This window comes from Sphaeramia orbicularis, chromosome 13, assembly GCF_902148855.1.
Source record: "Sphaeramia orbicularis chromosome 13, fSphaOr1.1, whole genome shotgun sequence".
NCBI lineage: Eukaryota > Metazoa > Chordata > Actinopteri > Kurtiformes > Apogonidae > Sphaeramia > Sphaeramia orbicularis.
The window spans coordinates 47,788,052-47,813,740 of NC_043969.1; the positions used below are offsets into that span (position 1 = coordinate 47,788,052).

At 38.0% G+C, this 25,689-nt stretch overlaps 1 protein-coding gene across 1 annotated transcript in view; it reads right to left on the reverse strand.

The window, feature by feature from the left end:
• sptbn4b (spectrin, beta, non-erythrocytic 4b) overlaps positions 1–25,689 on the reverse strand; it is a 135,796-nt gene that overhangs the window by 79,195 nt on the left and 30,912 nt on the right. The window contains exons 5-22 of the mRNA XM_030151484.1: positions 24,820–24,911; positions 23,261–23,341; positions 22,669–22,784; positions 22,432–22,544; positions 21,546–21,733; positions 18,023–18,140; positions 16,696–16,854; positions 16,215–16,517; positions 14,881–15,031; positions 11,948–12,084; positions 9,835–9,984; positions 7,611–7,979; positions 6,506–6,720; positions 6,288–6,425; positions 3,107–3,347; positions 2,031–2,189; positions 1,304–1,434; positions 995–1,220 (exon numbers count right to left, since the gene is read on the reverse strand). Of these exons, the coding sequence (XP_030007344.1) occupies positions 995–1,220; positions 1,304–1,434; positions 2,031–2,189; positions 3,107–3,347; positions 6,288–6,425; positions 6,506–6,720; positions 7,611–7,979; positions 9,835–9,984; positions 11,948–12,084; positions 14,881–15,031; positions 16,215–16,517; positions 16,696–16,854; positions 18,023–18,140; positions 21,546–21,733; positions 22,432–22,544; positions 22,669–22,784; positions 23,261–23,341; positions 24,820–24,911 (3,087 nt within the window). The remainder of the gene's footprint in view (positions 1–994; positions 1,221–1,303; positions 1,435–2,030; positions 2,190–3,106; positions 3,348–6,287; positions 6,426–6,505; positions 6,721–7,610; positions 7,980–9,834; positions 9,985–11,947; positions 12,085–14,880; positions 15,032–16,214; positions 16,518–16,695; positions 16,855–18,022; positions 18,141–21,545; positions 21,734–22,431; positions 22,545–22,668; positions 22,785–23,260; positions 23,342–24,819; positions 24,912–25,689) is intronic.

The window sequence follows — 25,689 nt, forward strand, 5'->3', positions numbered from 1 at the left end:
CGCAATGACAATAAAGGCTATTCTATTCTATTCTATTCTATTCATGTTGAACCCCTTGACTTAAAACTGAAAGTCCAAATTGTCCAAATACGTATGGATTTGAGTAAATGCTTGCTTCCATTTCTGCAACATGAAACTTTTTCAGGTGTTTGTATTTTACTTAAATATTCATTTTCTTACATTTTAACACACATATGTGCGCCTTCTATTGCTCACATTTGATCACATTTTCATCTCTCTAACAACAAGACTGATTTTAACTTCAATGGGTGGAAGAAAAATGCAACAGAATGACGATCCATCAAATAAAACAAATGGAACAAGATGAAACTGATGGAAAATATGCAACAAGATGAAAACATTGTAAAAGATCACAGCTGTCAGTGATGCTTGAGCAGTTGATTTGACGCCACTTCTTATTTTATTGTGAGATTTTATTTGAATGTCATCATCTTTAATTCTTGTGTTTTTTTATTACTCTGTCGCACTTTGAGATTTTCCAAATGAAATGTGCTTCATAAATTAAATGTATTATTATTTATTTATATTTCTTATATGTTTTCCACACAAACAGCAGCGAGAAATATCCTCAAAGGTTGAGTTTAGACTTTAGAGCCTGGATTTTGTCACTTTCACTCCAGTAAAAAACAGATACTTCAACTTGTACTGCTCTTCTTTTTTTTTTACACAGGCTAATTTTTTTTTATTTTTAAAAATTTCTCTATTGCACTTTGAGATTTTCTAAATGAAACATGCTTCATAAATTAAATATATTCTTATTCTTGTTCAGATGAAACAAGAAAACAAGGTAAAAGAGGCAACAAGACAGTATAAAAGATATAAACAGACAAAAATGACATAAAAACATGAGAGAAAACAATATAAAAGATGAAAAAAGGTAAATAAAAGATTTAACAAGAAAAGACCAACATAAGATGACCCAGGATGTAAAGGAGAGTCAAGTGCAGACAAAGGCGTAGGAGTGTCTTCTGACCTGGTTGTTGAGGAAGGACTCGGCCTGTTTGACGTCCCTCAGGAACAGATGGAAGATGTGGGCCTGGACCAGCACCTCCCTCCTGGACTCCCACATCTCCAGGAGTTTGTTCCAGCCCACGTCCAGCTTCTGCAGCCACTGCTGGAGGGCGGCCTGAGGCAGAGGAGCCTCCTCCGACTCCAGCAGCTCGTTCATGGCCTGCAGCCGCTCGTAGTCCTCCTCGTACCTGCACCATAAGAACACACACCCCTGATCACGTCACCAAACACTGGTACGTTTTAACACTCGTCGTACGGTTCGATGACGCACCGTCCGATCTCCTCTTTGAGGGCGGCGTGTTTGTTGATGAGCCTCTCCGCCTCCTCCAGGTCGTTGGGAAGCTGGTCTGAAGCTGCAGCTGTCTGAGTCTGGACCAACCAGGTGAGGAATGAGTCCAGGTCCTGAAAGGATCCAGAAGAAAACCCATTACACCCTGTTCAAACCTGATTTAACCCTTTAAGCGCCAAAGACAATCAACATAACTGACTGAAACAGACCATAATAACTCCAGATAGAGTTTCCAAATCTAGTTTCCACCTCCCACCAGTAGATGGCAGACATGTGCCCCTTTAATCCTAACACCATTTCAGGGCATGGGGTTTAGTAAGTAAGTACAGATTATTTAGTTTTAGTTTGGATAGACAGATTTGTCTACTCTGCTGCTTGGATGAAAAAAAACACTAAAACTTAGTGCATTTTACTGTCTACAAATGTTTAAGTTCATTTATTTTAAGGATACGATGAAAAAAACAAAACAAATAAACACCAAGATCACATCCATGTAAATATGTTCAACGTTCAAATTTACGAAAAGTTACACAATCCAATATGGCCGCTACCCTGTGACATCACAATATGCAAATATCGTCAGTGTAATTTTAGCACGTTGCAAATTTATCCCATGGGCTGGATTGGAACCTTTAGCATGTAAGTCTATGAGGGTTTTTGCAGCAGCATCTGGTGGCCGTCAGAGGTATTACACTTCCCGTCCACGTACCTGTATGAAGCTCTGCAATCGACTCGCCACCATCAGCGAGTCCTCACATCCCTGAAGGGTCCGCTTTAGCTCCTCCCACTCCACGCTGATCCCATCAAACGGCACCAGGACCTCCATGGCCCGACTGGGGTGGGCCGTAGCCAGATGCTCCGCCTCCTCCTACATCAACAAACACAACGGGCTTCAGTTAATAAATGCTTTATATAAAAATGAACTTGCATTTTTTTAAAAAATATTTATAATGAAAAACAACTGTAAATGTTCATAACGACACTTTATGAGATTATAGAAATAAACTTTCAACTATTTTACATGTGCTCAAAGATTTTTGTTTGTCTACATCATTCTGTTCTCATGTTACACACTGCATCTCTGCACATAGATTTACATATAGATAAATATACATACATTTATATAGTATTTACAATTAAAACACATCAATGAACTACACAAAGTGGAAAAATACAGATAAAAACAGTGTAAAAAAGGCAAAAAATGGCTAAACTTCACAAAAACACACGAAACACCCTAGCAGAACACTCCAAAACAGCACTATCGCTATAACATACAATTATTTACAAGAATTCACTGCTAAAACTTCGCTAAATCCCTGCTAAAAGTATTAAACTCTTCCATCCCTCTGTCACTGACTGCACTCTGCTGCTCTCTGTTCTGCCCACTTCCACCCCTCTCCCTCAGTCAATTCAGACCTCTACCCTAATGTCTTATATATCAATCAAAAGCATTCATTCTCAGCTTTCAGATGCTGCTTGAGTTTCGTCAATAGCATGAACGGTTCAGGAGTTACAGTAATTTGAATGACGGTGGACGCAAAATGTTGCACTGGAGACACAACCGTTAATAAATGCTTAATAAGCTTCTACTACCATCAGTGTTTCCAGAGAGCAATGCATCATGGGGGATTAGCATTAAAGTTCCTACGCTAGCAGGATGTTAGCTGCATCCATACATGCACATTTACTGATTCATTCTACAGTTTATTTATGGATCCATTAGTGTGAAACGAACAGTGTTGAACTTGCACCTGCTAACGTCCATGTTGTCGGCGTTCTTACCTGTAGATGCAGAAGTTTGGGCTCCAGAACCGACAGAGCGCCCTCCATGGTGGACAGACGCCTCTGCAGGGCCAGGACTCCTCCCAGGTCACTGCCCACGTACTGGGTGGCGTCGATGGCTTTTCTCTTGTCCTGGATCTGGGACTTGATCTCAGCACATTCCAGCAGATAGTTCTGCAGACGCAGCATCGAGTCCAGCTGATCCTTCTTCTGCTCCACCAGCTCCACGATGCAGTTCCACCTGTGCAGAGCAGAACCAGACCAGACCGGACCATCAGAACCGAGAGGGCAGACTGAATCAGACCATCAAAACTGAGAGGATAGACTGAACCGGACTAACAGAACTGAGAGGACAGACTGAACTGCACCATCAAAACTATGAGGACAGACTGGACTGGATCCATCAGAACCCAGAAGAAAGACCTAACCGGGTCCATCAGAACTGAGAGGACAGATCGGACTGGATCCATCAGAACCAGTAGGCTACTGTAGAAACCATCATCATGGATCTGGTCCAGCATTATTTTGTTACATTAACTGATTGTTTTGTGCATTGTGTTCATTTTATTGCTTATTTTGTTCATTTATATTAATTTTGTCAATTATTTTGTAATTTTTTAAACTTACCGACTTCATTTTTGATTATTTTGTTGCTTTTTTTTTTTTTAATTTGTTGATTAGTTGGTTGAAGTTCTTGTATATTTTTGTTCATTTTGTTACTCATTTTAGTTTGTTTTCTTTATTGTTGCTTATTTTTTCATTTTGCTACTTATTTCATAAATTTTTGTTAATGTTTTTGCTTATTTTGTTCATTTTTTATTATTTTGTCACTTATTTTGTTCAATTTGTTGATTAGCTTGTTCATATTGTTGCTTAGTTAGTTGCTTTGTTGATTATTTTTTCATTTTGTTGATTATTTTGTTCATTTTTGTTTTAATTCATATTTTGCAACTTAAAAATGTTCTCACCAATATTCCATTTCACTTCATCACCATAATAATATAATAAACCATGTCCATATTTTCACTCTATCGTTCACTCTCACTAAATGACGACATGTCTTTCAGACCTGATGTGACCCCACATGAACTCATTTGATTATGTTCTCTTTGTAATTCTGGTCCAGGTCTGGTCTTCCCACCAGATCGTCACACACCATGGCCTCCTGAACCTGGTCCAGACCAGCAGGACCCGGACCAGGACCAGAGAACCACGGTCAGATCCACATCCATGTGGGTGTAATGAGGTAATGTGAGACAGACAGAGCTCAGCAGGATAACAGGAAAAGGACTCAGCGACACAGGTTTAACAGGGTTTGAACACGTGTACGACGGCATCCGTGCATCAGAACAACATGGAAAACACACCTTTATATAAACAACAGGCACATTAGTACAGGTTCTGATTAGAGCCAATGATTAACTATAGGAACACGCCTTGAATGGATCCAAATACATAAGATGAAGCTTCTTTAGTACTTAATTACTGCTTTGACAAATTTACCTGATTACATGTTTATTTAATCATTATTATTCATTATTTACTTGTTATGTGATGGATGTATGAATGAATGTGTGGAATCTGTGGTTTTAATTTGTGGCAGGAATAGCACTACTATCTTTTATTAACAATAAAGTGACAATAGAGGCATTTTATTAGATTGTATTCTACACAAGGTGGATGACTTGAATCCATAGTGTACTCTGCTATAATGTAATTCACCTCAAATGCATTAAAACTAAAGCCTGGACATCAAATGTCATGTGTAAAAAGTGCAGACATTTGTGTTAAAACAGAGGTGAGATCCTAAACAAAAATCTAGACAGATGGGGACCCCACTGTCATGCTGGAGGTGCGGTAGAATAATGGTGGACCATACTGGGGGACCATATTTTGGTCTTGTCCCTGTATCAGGTTGTTTTGGGAGAAAGTGTCCAAAACAATCTCTAAAGCACTGGGCTTTGAGGTTAATATGCCCTTTCCCACACTATACCTTGGACTTCCCCCAGGGGATTTAAACAAGAATGATTCCTATTTACTAAAGATAACTTATATACATATTTACACTGTGTGAGAATGCATATTTATCGATGTAGTCATTTATTATTTTTCCGATGTAAGTTGTAACTCCCTGACCCTGCTGTTTGTGCTATCTATGTTTAACCATGTTTGTTGTAAAATAGGAAAAATCAAGTTTAAAAAAAACAAACAAAAAAAAACAAAACAAAAGTGAGATCATTTTAATCCTAACTGCAATGCAGGATTTCAGTAAATCTGCTTTTCGTCGCGTATGCTGGTCTGATTCTTGGACATGTTTTGTAGTCTGGCATCGTCTGGAGTAAGGCCGCCAACACAGATGGTCACCCTGAGACCTGGACTACCCGCCAAGGTCACAAGACTCACAGACACACAGCCGGCCTCGGACGCTGCCGCCACACGACCTATCCATCAAACACTGCAAACGCCGAGGCCGAAGGAGGAGCCGGTGCCACCCGAAGGCCACAAGTGGAGGAAAAAAATCATCATAATCAGAGTGATGAATGCAAACTGATATTTTACATTTATATAAGGAATCTGTTCAGATGATGATGATGATGATCTCTTCACTTAAAAGTCCAGTGTGTCACATCTAGTGACATCTGGTGGTGAAGTTGCAGATCGCAGCACTCTGCCATAACCCTGATCCTGATCTATGGCGGCCGTTCAACACGCAAAAATCACTCATCGGAGTCAGTGTTGTTTTTTATGTGTACATTTAACTCCATTTAACTCCTCCTACTGCTGAGATGATAAGAAATAAGAAAAAAAAAAGAAAAATGCAACAAGAATGAATACTGAAGTCGTTATGAACAAAATAGAGTTTGAATTGACTACATAAATATGAATAAACCAAAAAAAATCAATAAAAAGAACAAAAAGGAACAAAAATAATCAATAAAATGAACAAAACAATCAGTGAAATAAACAAAAAATTAACCAAATGATGAATGAAATAAATTAATGAACAAGATAATCAATTAAAAAAATGAACAAAATAATAAACTAACAAAATTGCTCAACTAAAATGAAAATAATTAATAAAATAATCAATGAAATTAATAGAAAATTACCAAAATAATCATTCAAATGTGTGTGCGTATATGTTTGTAGATGCTGTTTTCAGGCGTGTTTTCTTCAGTACCTGGAGTTGAGGTGGTCCTGACATCCTCGGACCTCCGTGGATGAAGGATGTCCTCCGTCCAGAAGCTGCTGAACGATCTGGTTGACGTCCAGGATCCGTCCCATCAGGCTGTTCATCTCCTGGTCCAGACTCTCAAACCTACGACAAACCGTCATCGGCTCAGGAGGGTTTTCCATCATCACTCGGCTGTTAAATGTCGGTGAATACAAACCGTGTACCTGTGCGCCACCACCTCCACGTCCTCCAGCCGCTCTGGGACCTCCATCTTGTCCAACCACTGCTCCTTCTCGTCGATCCACAGCTCGCAGGCGTTGACCTCGCTGAACATGCGGTAGACGGCAAGCGCGTCATGAAGCCACTGCTGTCGGAGAACGGCCACCTCTGCCACCTCAGTATAGAGCTGCTCCACGTCGGACATACGGACCTGGACCTCCTGGACCAAGAAGACCACCGAGAAGGTCAGAGGAGGGGGAGATAAGAGGAGAAACCCACCGTCAATACAACATCTGTACCAGGTTTGTTCTATACATGTGTAAGAATACGACTTCAGGAATGTCAGAGATTTAAAAACAATGAAAACATACTTGATTTGAGTGAATATAACATATAGGATTATATTTCTATTAGGGATGTAAACAATTAATCAACTAATGATTAATAGTTGATAAGAATTTGCTCGATTAAATTATTAACTGTTGGTTAATTGCCCTTGTCCATCTGTCCACACCTGCGAATCTTCAAGAGGTGGGGAAAAGACAAATGAGCGAAAAGTTTCACTTTCACTTCCGCGGGGGCACGGACTCCATCGTACCCCCATAGTATTAGAAGTAGGATGGAAAGTGACGCACGCACACGTGGTTACCAACCAACACGCACGCATCCCCTGGCCATACTGCACGTGTGCAAGTACACCACCCCCCCAACAAAAGGCACGCGTGTGCACCCACCCACCCACCGGAGAAACACACATGCATGCACCCCCCCATTATACAGAACCACATCAACAGATGAATTCCACAGGAAACACTGACTGTATCCATTGGTTCAATAAATCAGTCATTTAGGAACATGACATGCTTTTTTCATGTAGCATATAAACAATATTTAGCTTTAATCCTTAATAAGAATCTTATAGACCGTACTGAAAAAGAAATTTAGGTTCTCAGGAAAATCGCTGCTCATCAATTAATCGTTAATCAATCGATAAGGACAACCAACTAACGATTAATGAATTAATTGATAATTTGCATCCCTAATTTCTATTACATATTTCTACACTTTTTTCAAACAGTGCAATCAGCTAATGGCTATAAGAAAGCCCACCTCCTGTTCGCGGTACTGCAGTGGCAGAACCACCATGTGCTTGCGAAGCGTCACCACATGGAGGCGGTGTTTGTCCACGGCCTCGCTGACCCCTCTGTGTTTCTTCAACAGCGACTGGGTGGAGTACTCGTCGTGCCCGAAGTCTTCGCTGGAGACCAGGCGGTAGGCGTCCTGCAGCCAGGCCACCAGGTCGTCCATCTCCGTGGAGAACTGGAAGAAGTTGAGCGCCTCCTGCAGGTGGGCGAGGCGCTGGGCAGCCTGGTCCTCCAGCCTCTTCCACTCGCCTTTCACCTCCATGATTCGCTCCTGAATCCCCGCCGTGCCAAAGCTCTTCTCACTCAGGATCTGCTTCCCTCGCTTCATGGTGTTCTGGATGAAGATGAAGAGAAGGACAGCGTTAGTCAAACACGCAAATCTCACCTGGTGGTCTGACACTTTAGTTGTGATGTCACCATGTTTGCTTTTTGGAACCTGAAGTGACCATATTTGGACAATAGGGGGGAAGACTGTTGAACTGCTCCATACATTGACCACTTTAAATAACATGCCCTGATGCTGTTGCATTAAACAGCCATTGATACTTTATTTCCGCCAGTGAACTGTTGTTACATGTTACTCATGGTTGTAGGGCTGCGCAATTAATTGATCTTAAATCGAAATCGGATTTTTTAATTAGGACGATTTTTAAAAAAGGAAAATTGTTAAATCGATTTCATTTCTCTCGTGCCTCCAGGCCGAGTCATCAGGCTACCATAGGTTCCTCCTCCTATCTGTGACAGCGGTCTTTCACAGAAGTCCATGTGATGACCACAGACAGCCCTCTGCCCAGACACATCCACCAGCTCTGGAGGAATCCCAAGGCATTCCCAGGCCAGCCCACAGATATAATCCCTCCAGCATGTCCTGGGCCGGTCTCTTTCACACATAAATCCCCAAATTTAAATGTAACCGCATGGGGATCACTCATATTATGTGGTCCACGCACACACGCATGCATGACTGATGCCTGTCCCTGACTTACACTAGTATAACATCTGTGGGCCCATTATGTGATACCATCACAGATCTGAGGTTGGAGCAGTGCCTTGTATAGCGAGCTGCTCACAAAAACAACATGCTGACTTCTGTTGTCTTTTCTAGTTTTACCCAAAAATCGAAATCGAAAATTGAGTTTTTAGAGGAAAAAATCTGGATTTTATTTTTGGCCAAAATCCTGCAGGCCTACGTGGTTGTGCTGTTTATATGCTCTACTGCACCACCACCTTTCATTTTCATCCTCCAGAGGGTCGCAGGGACATGTATACACCAACATATACGAACAACCAGTCACTCTCACATTCACACCTATGGGCAAATTAGCTCAAACCAATTAAGCTATTAATGCACGTGTTTGGAGGCTGGAGTACCCGTAGAGAACACACACACACACACACACACAGGGAGAACATGCAAACACTACTTTTTTTTTTGGAAATTTATTTTTTTTCAAACTGTGTATACTATAAATGTGCAAAACCATCAGCTAACAGCAGCAGAACGTTAATAAATGCAGTGTTTATCATTCACAAATAATCTCTTGCTCATAATAAAAAGGTCAAAGGTTATTTTCACCTTGGCAACTTCTGTATCAAACTTTTTTCCCAGTTCCGCAGTGGAAAATACAACATGAGGGGCTTTCATGTGCAATCTTCGATTTCTTAAGTAATATCAAACTGGAAGAAAAATCCAAGGCACTCTCTTTAAACATTAAAATGCCTTTATTAACATGGCACAGTCATAGCTTAGATAAGAAATGTTAATAAAGGCATTTTAATGTTTAAAGAGAATGCCTTGGATTTTTCTTCCAGTTTGAAATCTACTTTTTGAATCCCATTTTCCAAAGAGCACCTTGAACAAACTCTTTTTTGGCCTGAGAAGCATTCCTTCCCATGAATTTTTTAGAATTTATCATAATTCCCATAGCACGTGAAGGCAGCATAAAACTCAGACTGGAGGTAAAAAATGTAAGTGCAATATGTGGATAGTATTTATTTTTAGATATTTATTACAAGTCACTGTGCTATTGTCTTTAATTGTTTTTACACTGCTTTTACACTTTTATACTGCTTATATCTTTGACTTTTATTCTGACTGTATCTTTTCATCTTTTATACTTGCACTCTGTGAGACCTCTGCATAATAATTCCTACGTACCTAAATGTATCTTCAAACCCTGAACACTGACCTGCAGCAGCGATCGGTGGGCGAGCAGCTCTCCAGCCAGAGTCTTATGTTTCTGTAACAACCTCAACACGCTGCTCAGATCCTTCCCGTAACCCTGAGCCCCCAGGATGGAGCTCTTCTCCCGGATCCAGACCTCGGACTCCTCCAGCTCCTGAAACCACGACAAACAACACAGACATCATGAGGAGAACCGACCCAAAGGAGCAGAAGATCACATGAGGTGAATAAAAGGATATGTCAGATTAGCCAAATGAATCTGTGATGTAACATAATTAATGTTTCAGCGGCAACTGGAGCGATTACTCTGTAGACAAAGAAAGTCAGTATCCTCATTATAGTCTCATTACTGTTATAGCTCATTCTACAAACTCCACAAAACATTTATAACTCATTCATCAGCTCTGTTTTCAATCTGAATCTGCTGAAACAGTGGAGATGAAAAGAAAAGAACAGAAAATATACAGAAAATGAACATGGAGTAAAACATCCTTTTACTAAGACAATCTGACAATCTAAAAATACAGTACATAAAATCCTCTCCTGCCTTCCTGTAAATCCAGATTTAACATAAAAATGTCCAAATCTTCTCTGTAAGTGGCATATCATTAACAGAGGATGTTGGTGTTCAGCTGTAGTGACATGAAAATATACACAAAAGCATTCATAATCATAAAACCTGTGGAATTATTACACAGAAACCTGACTCCCTGTTTGTTGGTTTATAATTGATAGCCGCAAAAAGATGACCAAAGCCCATGGAACAGAGATGGTTACAGCTACTGACGACATGGGGAATACTTTCAGAAACAAAGTTGTCGCATCTGTTATTTTCTATTTCTACTTTTTTTTTTTTTTTATTCTCTTTTTATTGAAAGAATTCAGTTTTTTTTTTCATACATTGAAAAAACAAACAAATACACAAACTATACACATCCAGAGAGTGGGTGTAAAAAAACAAAACAAAACCATTTACAGCAGCTCATCGTGGTTCCGGCATACAGGATCTCAAAGTAAAGAATCAATGTATGAATAAAGATAAATAAAAACACAAAAACATATTTCCTTCAGAGGATTTTGGATTCATATTCATACATTCATCTCAGCAAAATTAGATCTCAAAGGGTTCACAAATCTCACCCATTCCTTCCAGTGTTGCACAAAAAAATCCATCTTCAAATTTACAGTGAAGGTTATTCTTTCCATCCTATAAATTCCCATGGTTATGTCTATCCAATTATTTATTGTCGGTTCTTCTTGTGTCATCCATCGTTTAGTTATTGCCTTTTTTCCTGCAGCTAGTAATATGCTGAATAAGTATCTGTTTATGTTTTTGACCTCTGGAGAAATGTATCCCAAATATATGGTTTTGATATTTTTATTTTTTCCAACTTTATTGAAAACTACAGGGGTTGGACAAAATAATGGAAACACCTTAAAAAATCAACAAAATATAATTTAATATGGTGTAGGTCCGCCTTTTGCGGCAATTACAGCCTCAATTCTCCGAGGTATTGATTCATACAACTTGTGAATTGTTTCCAAAGGAATTTTAAGCCATTCTTCAGTTAGAATACCCTCCAACTCTTTTAGAGACGATGGCGGTGGAAATCGACGTCTTACTTGAATCTCTAAAACTGACCATAAATGCTCAATAATGTTGAGGTCTGGGGACTGTGCCGGCCATACGAGATGCTCAACTTCGTTAGAATGTTCCTCATGCCATTCTTTAACAATTCTAGCTGTATGGATTGGGGCATTATCATCTTGAGGTGAAGGTGTTTCCATTATTTTATCCAATCCCTGTATATGTGTATACAAAACATTGAGAAATTTTGTTGCATCTGTTTATAGCGGCATCGATGCCTGCTGATGACGTAACAGGTCGTGAAGGGTTGTCCCATTTCATAGGGGAATGTTTCAACCCCTACCCCTTGCAGCTCCATTTCAAGGGGTAAGGGTAAAGGGGAGGGCTAAGGGGTGAATTGGGATTGGGCCCTAGTTGTGTCAAGTCTAACTGCAGGAAAGTTACAAAGTCTATGTGCAGATATAAAGATCATAGATTATAGATTAAATGTCCACTCAAACATCTTCTGTGCAGGTTCACATCGTCTCACCTGAAAGAAGGCCCAGAGCTGCCTCGACTCCTCCAACTCCGCTCGTCTTTTCGCTGCCAGTTGTTTCAGCTCCTCCAGACATGAAGAGACGTGGTTGACACGGTTACAGATCACCTGAGGGTCACACGGTTGGTAACCTAGGAGACCACAATGTGACATCAACAACCACGAAACAGTCAGAGCACACACAGTAACATTCACAGTGTATTTGACTCCTGTGTTTCAGTCTGATCCACTGCCCCTCGATGATGATGGAACAGTCGCTGTTTTCTTGTGCTTTGTGACTTACATCTTATATTTAACCCATAAAGACCCAGTGCTACTATTGTGGCAGTTCCCATATGAATTTATCCTACTAAATTTACCTATTCTGAAGAGATTTATCAGTCCCTCCAGGAATTCGTGATGTTGCAATCGAAACTATTAACACAAATTCAACTAATCACCACAAATTCTGCGCGCCGCTGCAATTTTGTCCAATCACCGCAAATTTTCCGCAAATTTGACTAATCACCTTAGCCCCCTTTCGCCCACTCCTGTCTACGTGACATGTACGTCATCACGTTCACTTCCTTGTTGACAGTTGAGAAGATGAAGACATATGCGATTCAAAACACTCATATTTACCGACAAATATCACTGCCAAAGTTCATGTAAGTCAGTTTCCAGATGTGTTACACAAAAGCGGAAGTATACGGTTCTGCACTGCCTGCAATATTGTGGTGGAACACGAACGAAAGTGGCCGCTCCACAGACACTTTTCAACCGCAAAACATGCAGGAGAACAGCTGAAACTGGAAGAGGACAGACAAGACAAGTCCCACTGACAGAGGCTGTTGGATCCAGAACAAGAGCAGGAGCTGAAAGGGTTAAGGTTAGCGCAGATATACTCTATAAGGCAATAGAAGAGAAGAAGAAAGAACCTGTGGAGGCATGCTTTCCTTTCTGTGTATTGTGCATGTGTGCGTGTGTGTGTGTGTGTGTGTGTGTGTGTGTGTGAGGGAGTGTGAGCGCAAGTCTGTGTATGGAGTTAAAAAACGAGCTAACAAACAAAAATAGTCATTAAACTTGGTGTTAATATTAATGTTTACTCTAATGTGTTAGATAGAAAGCAACCCAAGTTTGGCTGCACTGTGTGCCTGTCTGTGTGTGTGTGTGTGTGTGTGTGTGTGTGTGTGTGTGTGTGTGTGTGTCTCTGTGTGTGTGTAACCCATCTAACCCTAACCCTAAATATACTACTATATCATTAAGGAAGCAAAAGTTATGTGTTCTGCTGTATAAATGTGAGATGGGGGTGGGATTTAATCAGTTTTCTTCTTCCCACTCCTTTTTGAGCAGTACAGATTGAATTTATTTTGTTATTACTAGTGTCCATGGCAATTGTTATTTTGTCTTGATCATCTTTATTAATGTATTTGCTCTGATATTAGTTCCTTATACACAAAAAATGTTTAAATTTTTCTTCTGCTCAAAACAAATAAATGAATGAATGAAAAAAAGCCTGTTTTGTTTAAAATCATGGCTTCCTGGTGATTTTTAAGGCTAAAAACTCAAAAAAGACTGTTCTAGGTAATTTGCAAATGCTCATGTTCCTGTGACTTTAATAAAAGAAGCTCCAAATCATTGCAACTTTCACTGCAATTTTTTGGAAAAGCTGCTGCAAAATCAGGCATTTTAGGCTGCAACAATAAAAAAAAAAAATCCCGCGAAATCCTGGAGGGACTGATTTATCACCATTTATTGTAATATTATCTTCCATGTTTTGCATTGTTTCAGTGAAAATCATGTATTTTCCTATATTTAATTCACTGATCGTGCAGATGTTCATAAAAGTTTAGACTGAAGTTCAGGGTTATTCTATCAGAAACAGAGGAAACTTAAGAAAAAAGTGACTTTTTCAAACAAATCTCTCATTAACTGAACATAAACCCAGTGTATCCATCCACTGTCATTGATCCAATTCCATGGGTTTTACTGGTGAATTAATGTTGTAGAAGATGACGGTGTTTCCGTGGTAACTACGGAGCCTTTGAACGTCCAAATGGGTCATATCTGATGACCATGAAAAGACAACAAACTGCTTTTTACACCAATTATTTACATGTATTGATAGGATTAATAGATCAACGGGTATTAAAGAGTTCAGATCAGTAAATGACTTTGGATGCCAATGGATGTTTGGGTCTTTGTGGGTTAAGTCTCATTGGAACCAGTTTATTTAGCCCATACTGTTGTCTGAAGGTAATATATGCACCTTTATTTTTAGCCGTATATGCAGCTTTTCTATACCTTCATCTCTACTGCCTGGGTCTCTTCATGCAAAGGATCTTCTTGAGTTTCTTCTGTGGTACATATAGTACCAGTCAATCAATGCATGACTGTAATTATATACAGAATAGTACTCTACAGATCAAACTGGGATGTTTTGGTGAAATTAATGTATCTGTTTGATATAATGTAAAGCTTAAAACCTTATTTTCATAGGACTAATACAACCTGTGAACCTCAGGTAAGAGTCAAAGTTCAAGGTTCAGGTGATTTTTAATGATTGTGGTGTTCGTCTGAATCTTTCAAGTCTGTAATTAGCAAAGTTAAAATTCTACCGCGACAAACACAGATGTCCTGTGTGATTGTATGGTTGTGGTTCTTAATAAAGTTTGTTTAAAAAAAAAAAACAGATCAAACTGAAATCCTTGAGAAGAGCAACATCTCAGCAGATGATGAGATGATTGATATGACAGCAGATACAGTAGTGAAAATGCCCTTTATGTTAGAGTTGGAATAATGTCAGTAAATTCCAATAAGAAACAGACTTTGTTTACTTGCTGCATGAAACACAGATGCTGGGGTTTATTCCCACAGGTTCTGCTGGTTCTTCTACGATCAGGGCTTCAGTTAAATGAAGTAACCTAGCGTACAATCAGTGTTTGTACCTTCTATGGTGGTGAACTTGAGGGCAGCCGTGTTGAGCGTCTCCACCCGGTCGGCCTGGACGGTGATGTCGGCTTCCTGCAGGCTGTGTTTCTGCAGCAGGTCGTCCACCTCCAGGAGATGCTTCCCGAAGTCCTTGGACAGAAGCTGGACCTGAGACAGAGATGAAAACGAATGGACTTATTAGACTCTTTTTTTACTTGGAAAACTAAAGCTATGGATTATTTTTTATAATCGATTAATCTGCTCAATTATTTTCTTTGATTCAATACAATTAAACGATTATTTGAATAGATGAAGAAAAAACTGTAAAAATGTGACAAATACATGTGTGAAAATTAGAGCTGAAACGATTAATCAATTAGCTTGAATCGATTAAGAAATTATTCAATTACAATTTTCCCGAATTGTAGCTTCATTTCCTTAATTTATGTCACAATTCAAAAGTTGGACATTTTTGTATGATTTTTTTGAAGTTTGACCCAGCCACTAAAATCAGCACATTATACACAATGTTAAATTCCTACACTAACACCCTCCTACCAAGTGACTAAAAAATGCACATTGATACCTTTTTGCATTTGCTTTAGAACAAAAAATAATGCTGCATATTAACCAACAATAATAATAATAATAATAATAATACATCGGTTTTATGTAGCGCTTTTCCAGGTACTCAAAAAGGCTTGGTGTTAATTATTGACATATGCCAGGATGAAAAAATGAAAAAAACAAGTAATCCAATTATTATGTAGTATATTAAAATGAAAAAATGTTTTCTGTGTGGTTTTTTTGGGGTGTTTTTTGCATCAAAAAAATAGATTTACATTACAAACATGGCATTTAAAGAGTTAAAAAATATGACAATTATTGAGTATTTGGTATTTTTGTTTATGGCTCAATTTGATGAAATACATAAAAAAGGGAAAAAGTTAAAAAAAAAACTGTATATAAAACATCTGACATCACTACAGCGTTACGCAGATTATGTGCTTTTGGTGTTTAAAAGAACCTACAGTTCAAGGTTCAAGGTTAATTTATTGTGATTCGTTCAACATAGCACATGAAAAAATAAAATGTTTACTCAGGTCCCCCAATAAGATAAAAAATAGGATAAAAATAGCAAAAATATCCAAAAACAGACACATAAAACAGATACATATGTAAAACACACATGGAACAGGATACCAAAGCGATAAGGAAACGAACCTTTGATTCCGGAAAATTGTAATTGAATAATTTTTTTTTAATCGGTTCAAGTCAGTTAATGGTCGAATGGTTCCATCTCCAGTGTTCTGTCCTTTACTGTGTGTCCGTCCGTCCGTCTGACCCCTACCTGCGTGTCCTCCATCCAGTCGATCATGTAGACCATGTCCTGGAAGGTCTTCTGCAGAGCCAGGTTCTTCTCCAGCCGGGTTCTCCTCCCTCCCACCAGCTCCTTCAGTAAACTCCACTGGCCCAGGATGTTCTCCTTACGCGCCAAGATTCGCCGGATGTCGTAGTATCCTTCCGCCTCCATCTCCGCCGCCAGTTCCACCACCACGCCGATTCGCTCTTCGTACGACGCTATGTCAGCCTCGATGGCTTCGTGTTTCTTCATCGCTGCCTCAACCGCGGGAAGGTCGTAGCCGAAATTATCCTGTAGGAGAAAGTAAACGATGTGAGATATTTAATCAAGAGGGGTCGTGGGATTTTCTGTGACTCTTAAGAAAAAAAATCATAATATTACTGCAGAAAGAAGAAGTAAATTATAGCGCCATCTACTGACGGCTTTGTCAGATAACTGAGATAAAACATAATTCCCCATGATTCCCCACCTGTGATACAAGCCTCTGGTTTTCGTTGAGCCAGGCTTGTCTCATGGTGGTTTTATGGTCAAAGCGCTGAGCCAGCAGCTCCAGCTTCTCCTGACGAATCAGCTCTTTGCGCAGAGCCACGCCCCTTTCATGCTCCGCCTTCTCCAGCCTCTCCCAGGCCTGAACAGGAAGTGACACGTAGAACGTCAGCGATCACTTCACTTTTAAGCACAACAAAACAACACACAGCGAGAGACTAGACTGAACTAATACTCAGTCAATAAATAAACACACTGCTTTAATTAAATAGTTACTTTAATAAATACTAACTTGAATTAAATTGATGATTTACATTTAACTTGCTTGAAAAGAAAAATTGTCTGTGTAATATTTTCTAGCCTTTAATGAGTAAGACATGCATGTTTGTTATTGTTTTGTTTTCCTATGAGGCAAAAAAAGCAAAATTTTCATACATTCTGTTAATTATTTCATTATTTATTGTTAATATGATTAATTATGAGTTTATTAAAACATTTATCTAAATATGTGAACAATGACATGTTGTTACTGACTGTAAATAAAATATAAACTCCACATGTCAGTAATATTCTATACATTTAAATCTTGAAAAATCATTTATAATGTATTTATGTATTAAATGTATTTATAATTGCACAGACCGTTTAATTCCACCTTAAAACCATTTTTAATAGCACAACAATATTTTTGCACTTATTTATGTATATTTCTTTAATTATCATACTAATAATATATTGTCTAGTTCATATTGTACAAATTTCTGTTCTAAGTAGTGTCTTAATAAGAGTGTTTTAACAAGTATATTTTGTATACACATATATATGTATATTTTGTATACATATATGTATTTTCAAAGCTATATATTTAGAGCTTTATATATATATCTATATATTTTTGTTTGTTTTTTTTGTTGTATTGATGAATGCTTTCCTTCTGCTTTTTATTATAATTGGATGGAGCAACTGTAACAAACAAATATTTCTTCCAGGGATTAATAAAGTATTCTGATTTAATTTAATATTTTACAACTTTGATTGATCAGTTCAGTGATATAATGGGCTGTTTTGTTGCTGTGTTGTATCTGACATCCATATATTCAGCCTCATAGGATAACTGCCTTAAAAGTCCTTTTTTTTTTCAAATCATAGCCAATGATGTAAAACGAATCAGTGGTGTTAGAGTAAAGTTATGCAGGTATCACAATTTGGACAAAAATATGACTAATTATTATGTTATGGGGCTAACGACGGTGCTGTCATGTGTTCTCCTAGAGGAATACGCTGTATGATAGAATATGTAGTTGAAGGACCTTGTTGATGTCTGAGATGAGCTTCCCGTCATGAGGCACGTAGGGTTTCTGGTTGTTGGCTCTCAGTTTGCTTTGGATGGTGAAGAGAAGGACCTCCAGGTTTCCCTTCTCCTGGAACCTGAAGAGGAAGCAGACCACAGGTTGAACAACACAACAACTCATCCAGCTTATAATGAACTGAACAGGAGGAAAACGTCACTCAGATACCGTACGACCTGATGTTTTGGACGTTCAATACTGATCATTTCAGTAGGTTTTTATCCAATTTTATGAAAATACGTCAAAAACATCTTCACAGTGATATCCAAACTGTATCAGGGATTGGTGTTTAACAGAAAAACTTTGACCCTGTATATTAGAGATAAATGGAGTAAAGAACTGTTGGTAGAATTATGTGATGATGCATGGTATGAAATATGTGAAACTCAAGTGTCTACATCTAATTCCAGAAAATGGAAAATATTTTTTGGAAAAACATGAGATTTTTTATAACACCACAAATCAAAAAGGCTTCACTATCATTACCTCAGCCCTGTTGGAGGTTGTGAGATGAGCTGGATGTGGGTCATGTGCACGATTTTTGGCAGCAAAAGTATCCCAATACTGGAATAATATCAGCAAAGAATTTGGAAAAATATTGGGATACGAACTACCAAGGACATGTTTTGTGCTATATTTGGGTTATTTAACAGGAAAAGACAAACCAAGTAAGGATAAATATTTGATTAAAATCCTCTTGGTAGCATCTAAAAAAAAAAAAAAAAAAAAAATCACACAAAAATGGTGTAAAGAGGACCCCCCCCCATCCTAAATAATTAGAGAGACATTGCGGAAGAAATTCACAACATGGAGAGACTTACATGTATCATAAGACTACAGCCAGCAACATGTGAAGATCGATGGAAAAAATAGACAATATACAGGACAACAACTGACACTATGTTCTAAATGTTTGTGTTGTAAAATTTCAAAAATGAAACAATAAAATATAAGTTAAAAAAAAAAAAAAAAAATCTTCACGTTTCTATCTGTTCCAGTTGTTTCATACCAGACATTGGTGGTAAAACCCATAGATCACATGGAAAACCATTTTCTTTAGCTGAAACTGGGCTGAAACACTTGTCTGAACATGAGTTGTATGTTAGTGTGTGTTTGTGTGTCAGTGGGTGTCGTTGTCATCGTGTCTCCAGCGCCGGGGGAAGGGGGCAGGGCTTCCATTGGTGAAGATGATGATGATGATGTGGGACAAAACGCTCAGGGCTTGGTGTCTCCATGTTTGACTGTGTTTCATGCATGTCTACACACACAGTGGCATGTACATGATCACACTTCAGTCCCCACACAAAGCACAACCACAGACTAACACATTAAATATATATAACACACGATTACACTCTAATTGTACCATAGATTCACACACACAGGCAGACGTTACACTGATCCTTATCACCCTGCATGTATGTTTTATGTTTATATAATTGCTTAAATGTAGTAGTGATGTAGGAAATGGGCAAATGCTTTAACAAACATAAATAAGACATGAGAATGAACATATTTATATGTATTATACACCCTCATTTTAATTCAACTTACATTTTTAAGCTGTACACTGTAATGTAGTGTTGTGATTTCTGCTCACTCATAAACAAGCAAAATATTCAAGAAAAAACAAGAACAGAAGCTAAAAACAAAAATGAAAAGCTTAAAATGTGAAAATTGGGCAAAGAGAAGTTGGAACCAAGGTGAAATATTTATCACTTTTCCACAAAGAAGCTAAAACCAAGCTCAACGTTTTGCAACAAGGAGCTAAAAATGACCTAAAAACTGTATTTTTTCAGTGAAAACTAAAAAATAAGCTAAAACGTGTAGATTTTACAGATCATAGCTAAAATCAGGCTGAAAACAACGTAAACTGTACGCAGCAATGTTAAAAAGAAGCTAAAACTTCTGCATATTTTACAAATTGAAGGTAAAAACAAAAATTAAATATCTAAAAAAAAAAATGTGTATATTGTAAAAAGAGGAGCTAATTTTTCCAGGAAAAAAGTCAACAAAGCTCAAAATGTTGCAGCTCTCACAGAAACATGTTACTGCTGGTTAAAATAAAATAATAAAATAATATTAATGAAAATATGTGCGACTCCGTCCACAAAATGAACATGAAAATCCTTCTGTAATCACAACTTCATGACATTTTATAAAATAAAAAGAGCAGCAGCTAATGTTAATTATAACACCTAATTAAATATAGATTTATCTATTACTGCAACAATCACTGTATCATTATAGACGAGTAGTAACTGTTGTCTGTGGAATAAAACACATTCGTCTGTGGCATGTGAAATGCACCCAGAGCTTTCTCAGCCATTACTGGTCAGAACCACATAATAACCCATCGCCCCCAGTGTTCAACTGGTAAATGAACGGATATAATAAATGACTGAATATAACAGACACAGAATGTCTGTTTAACCCTTTAAGGACTACCATTATCACAGGCTGCCTTTATTTCTTTATGGTTGTTTTTGCAATAAAATTATCAGAAAATGTCTTTTTTGCCAATTCTTTTACCCCTTTTTTCAGAAAGAACTTCACTTTCAGTACCTGGCCACTAATTATCATTTCTATATGTAATACATGCTTAAAACGCTGTATTATAGCAGGAAATTTTAAAAAAAGACTTGAATTTATTATCATATTTATAATGAAAAACCACTGTAAATGTTCATAACGAAAGTTTATGATTATAGAAATAAACTTTCAAGTATTTTCCATATGTTCAAACATTTTAGTTTGTCTAGAATCATTGCATGTCCATGTTCTTCTTATTATTTTAGTTATTTCTGGTCATTTTTATCCTGTGTTGTCAGAGGCCCTCATTTCACTGCCAAAACATCCATCATCTGCTTCTTTTAAAGACACTGCATCTCTTTCTTTCCTGGCTAGCTCTCTACCTATATATATATATATATATATATATATATATATATATATATACACACACACACACACACACACACACACACACACATTTATATAATCTTTACAGCTAAAATACAACTATCCATGAACTATACAAACTGGAAAAATAGAATTAAATAAGTGGAAAAAAGGCAGAAAAAATGGCTAAACACGGTAAAAGACACTGGTAGAACAGTCCAAAACAGCACTATCACTATTATAGACAATTATTTACAAGAATTCAACCCAAAAACCTCGCTAGAACACTGATAAAAGTAACAAGCGTCTCTCACCGACTGCACTCTGCTGCTGCCTGCCCTGCTTCAGTCTGCTCATTTCTGCTCCGCCCACTTCCACCCCTCCCCCTCAGCCAATGTGGGCCTCTACCCTAATGTGTTATAGACCAATAGAAAGCTCCAATTCTGAGCTTTCCGATGCCATTTCAATTTTCTCAATAACCACAAACGGTTCAGGAGTTACAGTCATTTAAATGACAGTGAATGCAGAATGTGGCGCCGGAGACACAACCGTCTTCAAAGGGTTACAGTGCAGTGGAACCTACTTGATGGGCTTCTCGATGGTGCAGTAGGTGGTGAAGGCCTGCAGCTGCTGTTGGACACCCGTCAGCGAGTTGGCGAACTTCTGGTTACTGATGACGGCGATGGTTTTCTCGATCCAGTCGAGCAGATCCGACGCCAGAGCCTCGTAGCGGTTAACGATCTTCTCCGCCTCAATGCAGTTATCCAACACCTGAGACAGAAATACCCAGGATTTATTTATCGTACTTTTACTGTCTTCGAGAATCTAAATTTATGATCATTATTGAAATAGTTTAGGTCGTTAAAATAGACTAGTTTATAGTTTTTTCCAGTATTTTCTGAGTCATGTGACCACCACATGTTAGTATTACACTGAATACACATGATGAATCCGTTTACTGGATATATTTAGTAATTATTCTAATTTTTGTTAATATTTTCATGTAAACATCAGCTTTTCTTCAATAGTCATGTGACCAATGTGACTGACTCCAACACTGGCTGCTACTCTAGAAAAATAAGACTCACCTCATTTAACTGAAGTTTAAAGCTTCTTTCTGTTGCAAAATCTCTATTCTTATGGAAAAATAAGCACATTTCCCAATAGATTTTGTGGTATATCCTCCTGGGACCCAGTAAAATAAAGTTTTGGCTTTTTTACATTAAATAATTGTCTTGACTGTAAACATGATAATGCAAAAGTTCTTCCAGATACATTTTCAAAGTTATTTTTAAAAGGATGTCTTCAGAGATTGTTTTTTTTTTTTGAAGTAAAGCTATGAAACTCTTGTCCCATGCAGAGGACAAAAATCCATTGCTTGGTCTCAATAGGATAAGATGATTCCTAGGCTTAATGTTTCTCTTTATTATCAGACAAAAGTATTGTATTCTGTATTTTATCCTCGTTACCTTTCCAACTCTCTTTCCCTCCACAATAAGAGCCTTCATCTTGGAGAAGTAGTGGTAGTAGGAGACCACGTAGGTGATGATGGACTTTTCATCAGGGTTTTCTGTGTTTACATCTGCACAGGATGGAGGAAGAAGAATACAAGGAGGAGGAAGAGGACAGGTTTACAGAAGATGCAGAAGATAAAAGCTGCTTTAGGTTGAACAGGTCAGTTCTTGTTCTCAGGTCTGGTCCGTTACCTTCAGGGTCCAGGAGTTTGGTGAGGCCCAGGTGCTGCTCGGCGATATTGAAGGCCTGCTGGAGGTTATGGGTCGCATTGGAACGAGTCAGTTTGTGGAACTCTATCAGGTCAGGTCTGGAGAAGACAAGCACAAAACAGAAACCGTCAAAATCCTGAACATCACTCTGTAATTTGAGCGCCTTCAATAGCTCACTGCCCCTAATGCATGTGCTAACGCTAATGCTAATGCTAGGTACCGTGTGTATTATGGATAAAATGCAGAGACTGAATTTCCCTACAGGGTTAATAAAATTATTTAACTTTTAACCCTCTGCAGGTCTTTCCACGCTTTCCTGTCAATCTTATAAATATTCTGTGAATTCTGGGTTTGTTTTCATCTATTTAAAACAAATAAACGAAAAATGACCTTTTTATCTTGTGGATAATGAGACAAATTAGGACCAAACTACTGGTTGATGTCCTGATAATTGTAAATAAGTGTTTTACAGTGATTAACGAGGAGCTAATATCCTACTCACATGTTTCCTAATAATCACCTGGTTTGTGGTTGATATTTGTACCATCTGTAAAGTGTCAGCGGTGTTTCCTACCTGTGTCTGTGTATGAGGGCGTTGAAGGCGAGGCCATCTCTCCAGCAAGTGGTAAAATTCTGGATGTTCACCTCAGGATACCTGAAACAACACGAAACATTAATACACTAATGATGTGTCGTTTACACCAAACCCATGACTTAAATCACTTTAATAATGCAGATTAACCCATAAAGACCCAAACAGCCATTGATAACCAAATTATCTACTAATCCAAACTGTTTAATAACTTCTGAACCACTAATCCTATCAATACATTGAAATAATTGGTGTAAAATACAGTTTTTCATCTTTTCATGGTCATCAGATATGACCCATTTGGACATTCAGAGGCTCCATAGTTACCGTGGAAACACCATCATCTTCATCAACATTGATTCACCAGTAAAACCTATGGAGTTGGATCAATGACAGTGGATGGACACACTTAAATTTCCATTCAACTATTGATATGTTTGCTGAAAGAGTCACTTTTTCCTCAGTTTTCTTTGTTTCTGATGTAATAACCTCTGAATTTACTGTGAGCTTTAATGAACATCTATATGATTTGTGAATTCAATATAGGAAAATACATGATTTGCACTGAAAAATGCTAAAATACAGATGATAATATTACAGTAAGTGGTGATAAATCACTTAAAAAAGGTCAAATACAGAGGCAAATTTTGTTGCCACCAAAGTAGCACTGGGTCTTTATGGGTTAAACCATAGCTGGATGGTATGACCAGAAATGTTATTACTTATATACTAGTTGACAGAGATTATAATCACTATAAGAGATAAAATCATTATTTATTTATACTGTAGATAAAAGGCTGACTTTTGGTCCTGAATTGAGGAAAAGAGAGGACTATTTGTAGCTTTCCATTTAAAAAGTAGACATAAAAATTTAAACAATAGTTCCAATGTCCCTGTACGTCAGTGTCATATTCTATCAAGAATCAATCCCCAGCTGAATTTGTGAGGTTGTCAGGCTCTGTTCTATGTTCCAGTCCTGTGGTCCGGATGCAGGAGATCAATCTCCCAACAGAAGTGGGTGGTACTTTCACTGGGGGAGAACTTGACTAGTTCAATCAAAGTCCATATATGACTTCTATCAGTGATCAATAGGAACTATATTGATATCTGTAACCATTTACATGTTATAAACCATCAAAATATGGATCATTAGAAGTAAAGGCACATTTTTAACATTTCGAAAATTTGTCAAAAAATCAAAATCTCTCAAAACTGTAAACAAACTTTGGAGACATTGTCCCAAAAAAGCTACATAAAAATTTTGAAATGCATCCAACCAGTAGTTTTGGAAAAGAAAATTGTTGAAATCTGGACATTGGTGACTTTGAGTTTGACCCCTTCAAGGTCACTCAAGGTCAAAGGTCATGGACCCAAATGAAAGTCCATATATGACTTCCTATCAGTGATCAATAGTAACTATATTGATATCTGTAACCGTTTCCATGTTATAAACCACCCAAATATGGACCATTAGAAGTAAAGGCACATTTGTCATATTCCAGAAACATTAACGTCTTTCTGTTTCGGTTTTCGTCGCTCACCCTGCCGTCTTCATCTGGCACCACAGCAGCAGGGCATCCTTGGCAGAGCGGGTTTCTCTGTTGTCCTCAGTTTCAATCTTGATCACCTGGATCTGAAGAACAAAGAAACACAACCGATCATCGTCTGAAGACAAATCCAACACAACAGAAGACATAATGAGATTAGACTGAAATCTCCCATTCATTTCTAATCAGAGGGAAAAAACATACCTGTTTAGAGTCACATTACTTTGTCATAATTCAACATAGAAACATGATAGAAACTTTAAAAGATTCACAAGATGTTAAACTTTATTGAATTCAATCAGTATCTTAATATCTAGTATGGTGTTCATGAAATCACAGCTTAAGTTTGATGTTTTTTCCTAATTTTGCTCAGAATGTTCAGATTCAGAGTGGATGATGAGGGTCCTGGAAATATTCAACACCTATTTTCAACCTGCTGTAACTCTGAAACCGTTTACACCCAGTTCATCATATTTACCACAGATGTAGCTGCTTCCGTCCTCTTTCAGAAAATGTAACAACCGATGATTAGTGACTTACAGAATCTAAATCCGACTGTTCCATTAACACAAAGATAAAGATAAATGAGGTGTTTCCGCTCAAACCCAGAAAAACTGACTTTTTACATCATAATTTACACTAAACCTACATAAAGTATATATCAGTGTGTTCAGATGAGTCACCTCTACACCATGGACCACCACATGATCTCAAGGGGCTGGACCAGTAAAATAATAACATAATAACCTACAAATTATGTCAACTCCAAATTTTTATCTGTATTTTAGAGTGGAAAAAAGTAAAATTACATAATGAAAATACAACCATCTTACAAGGAAACTACCCCATTCTACAAACTATCCT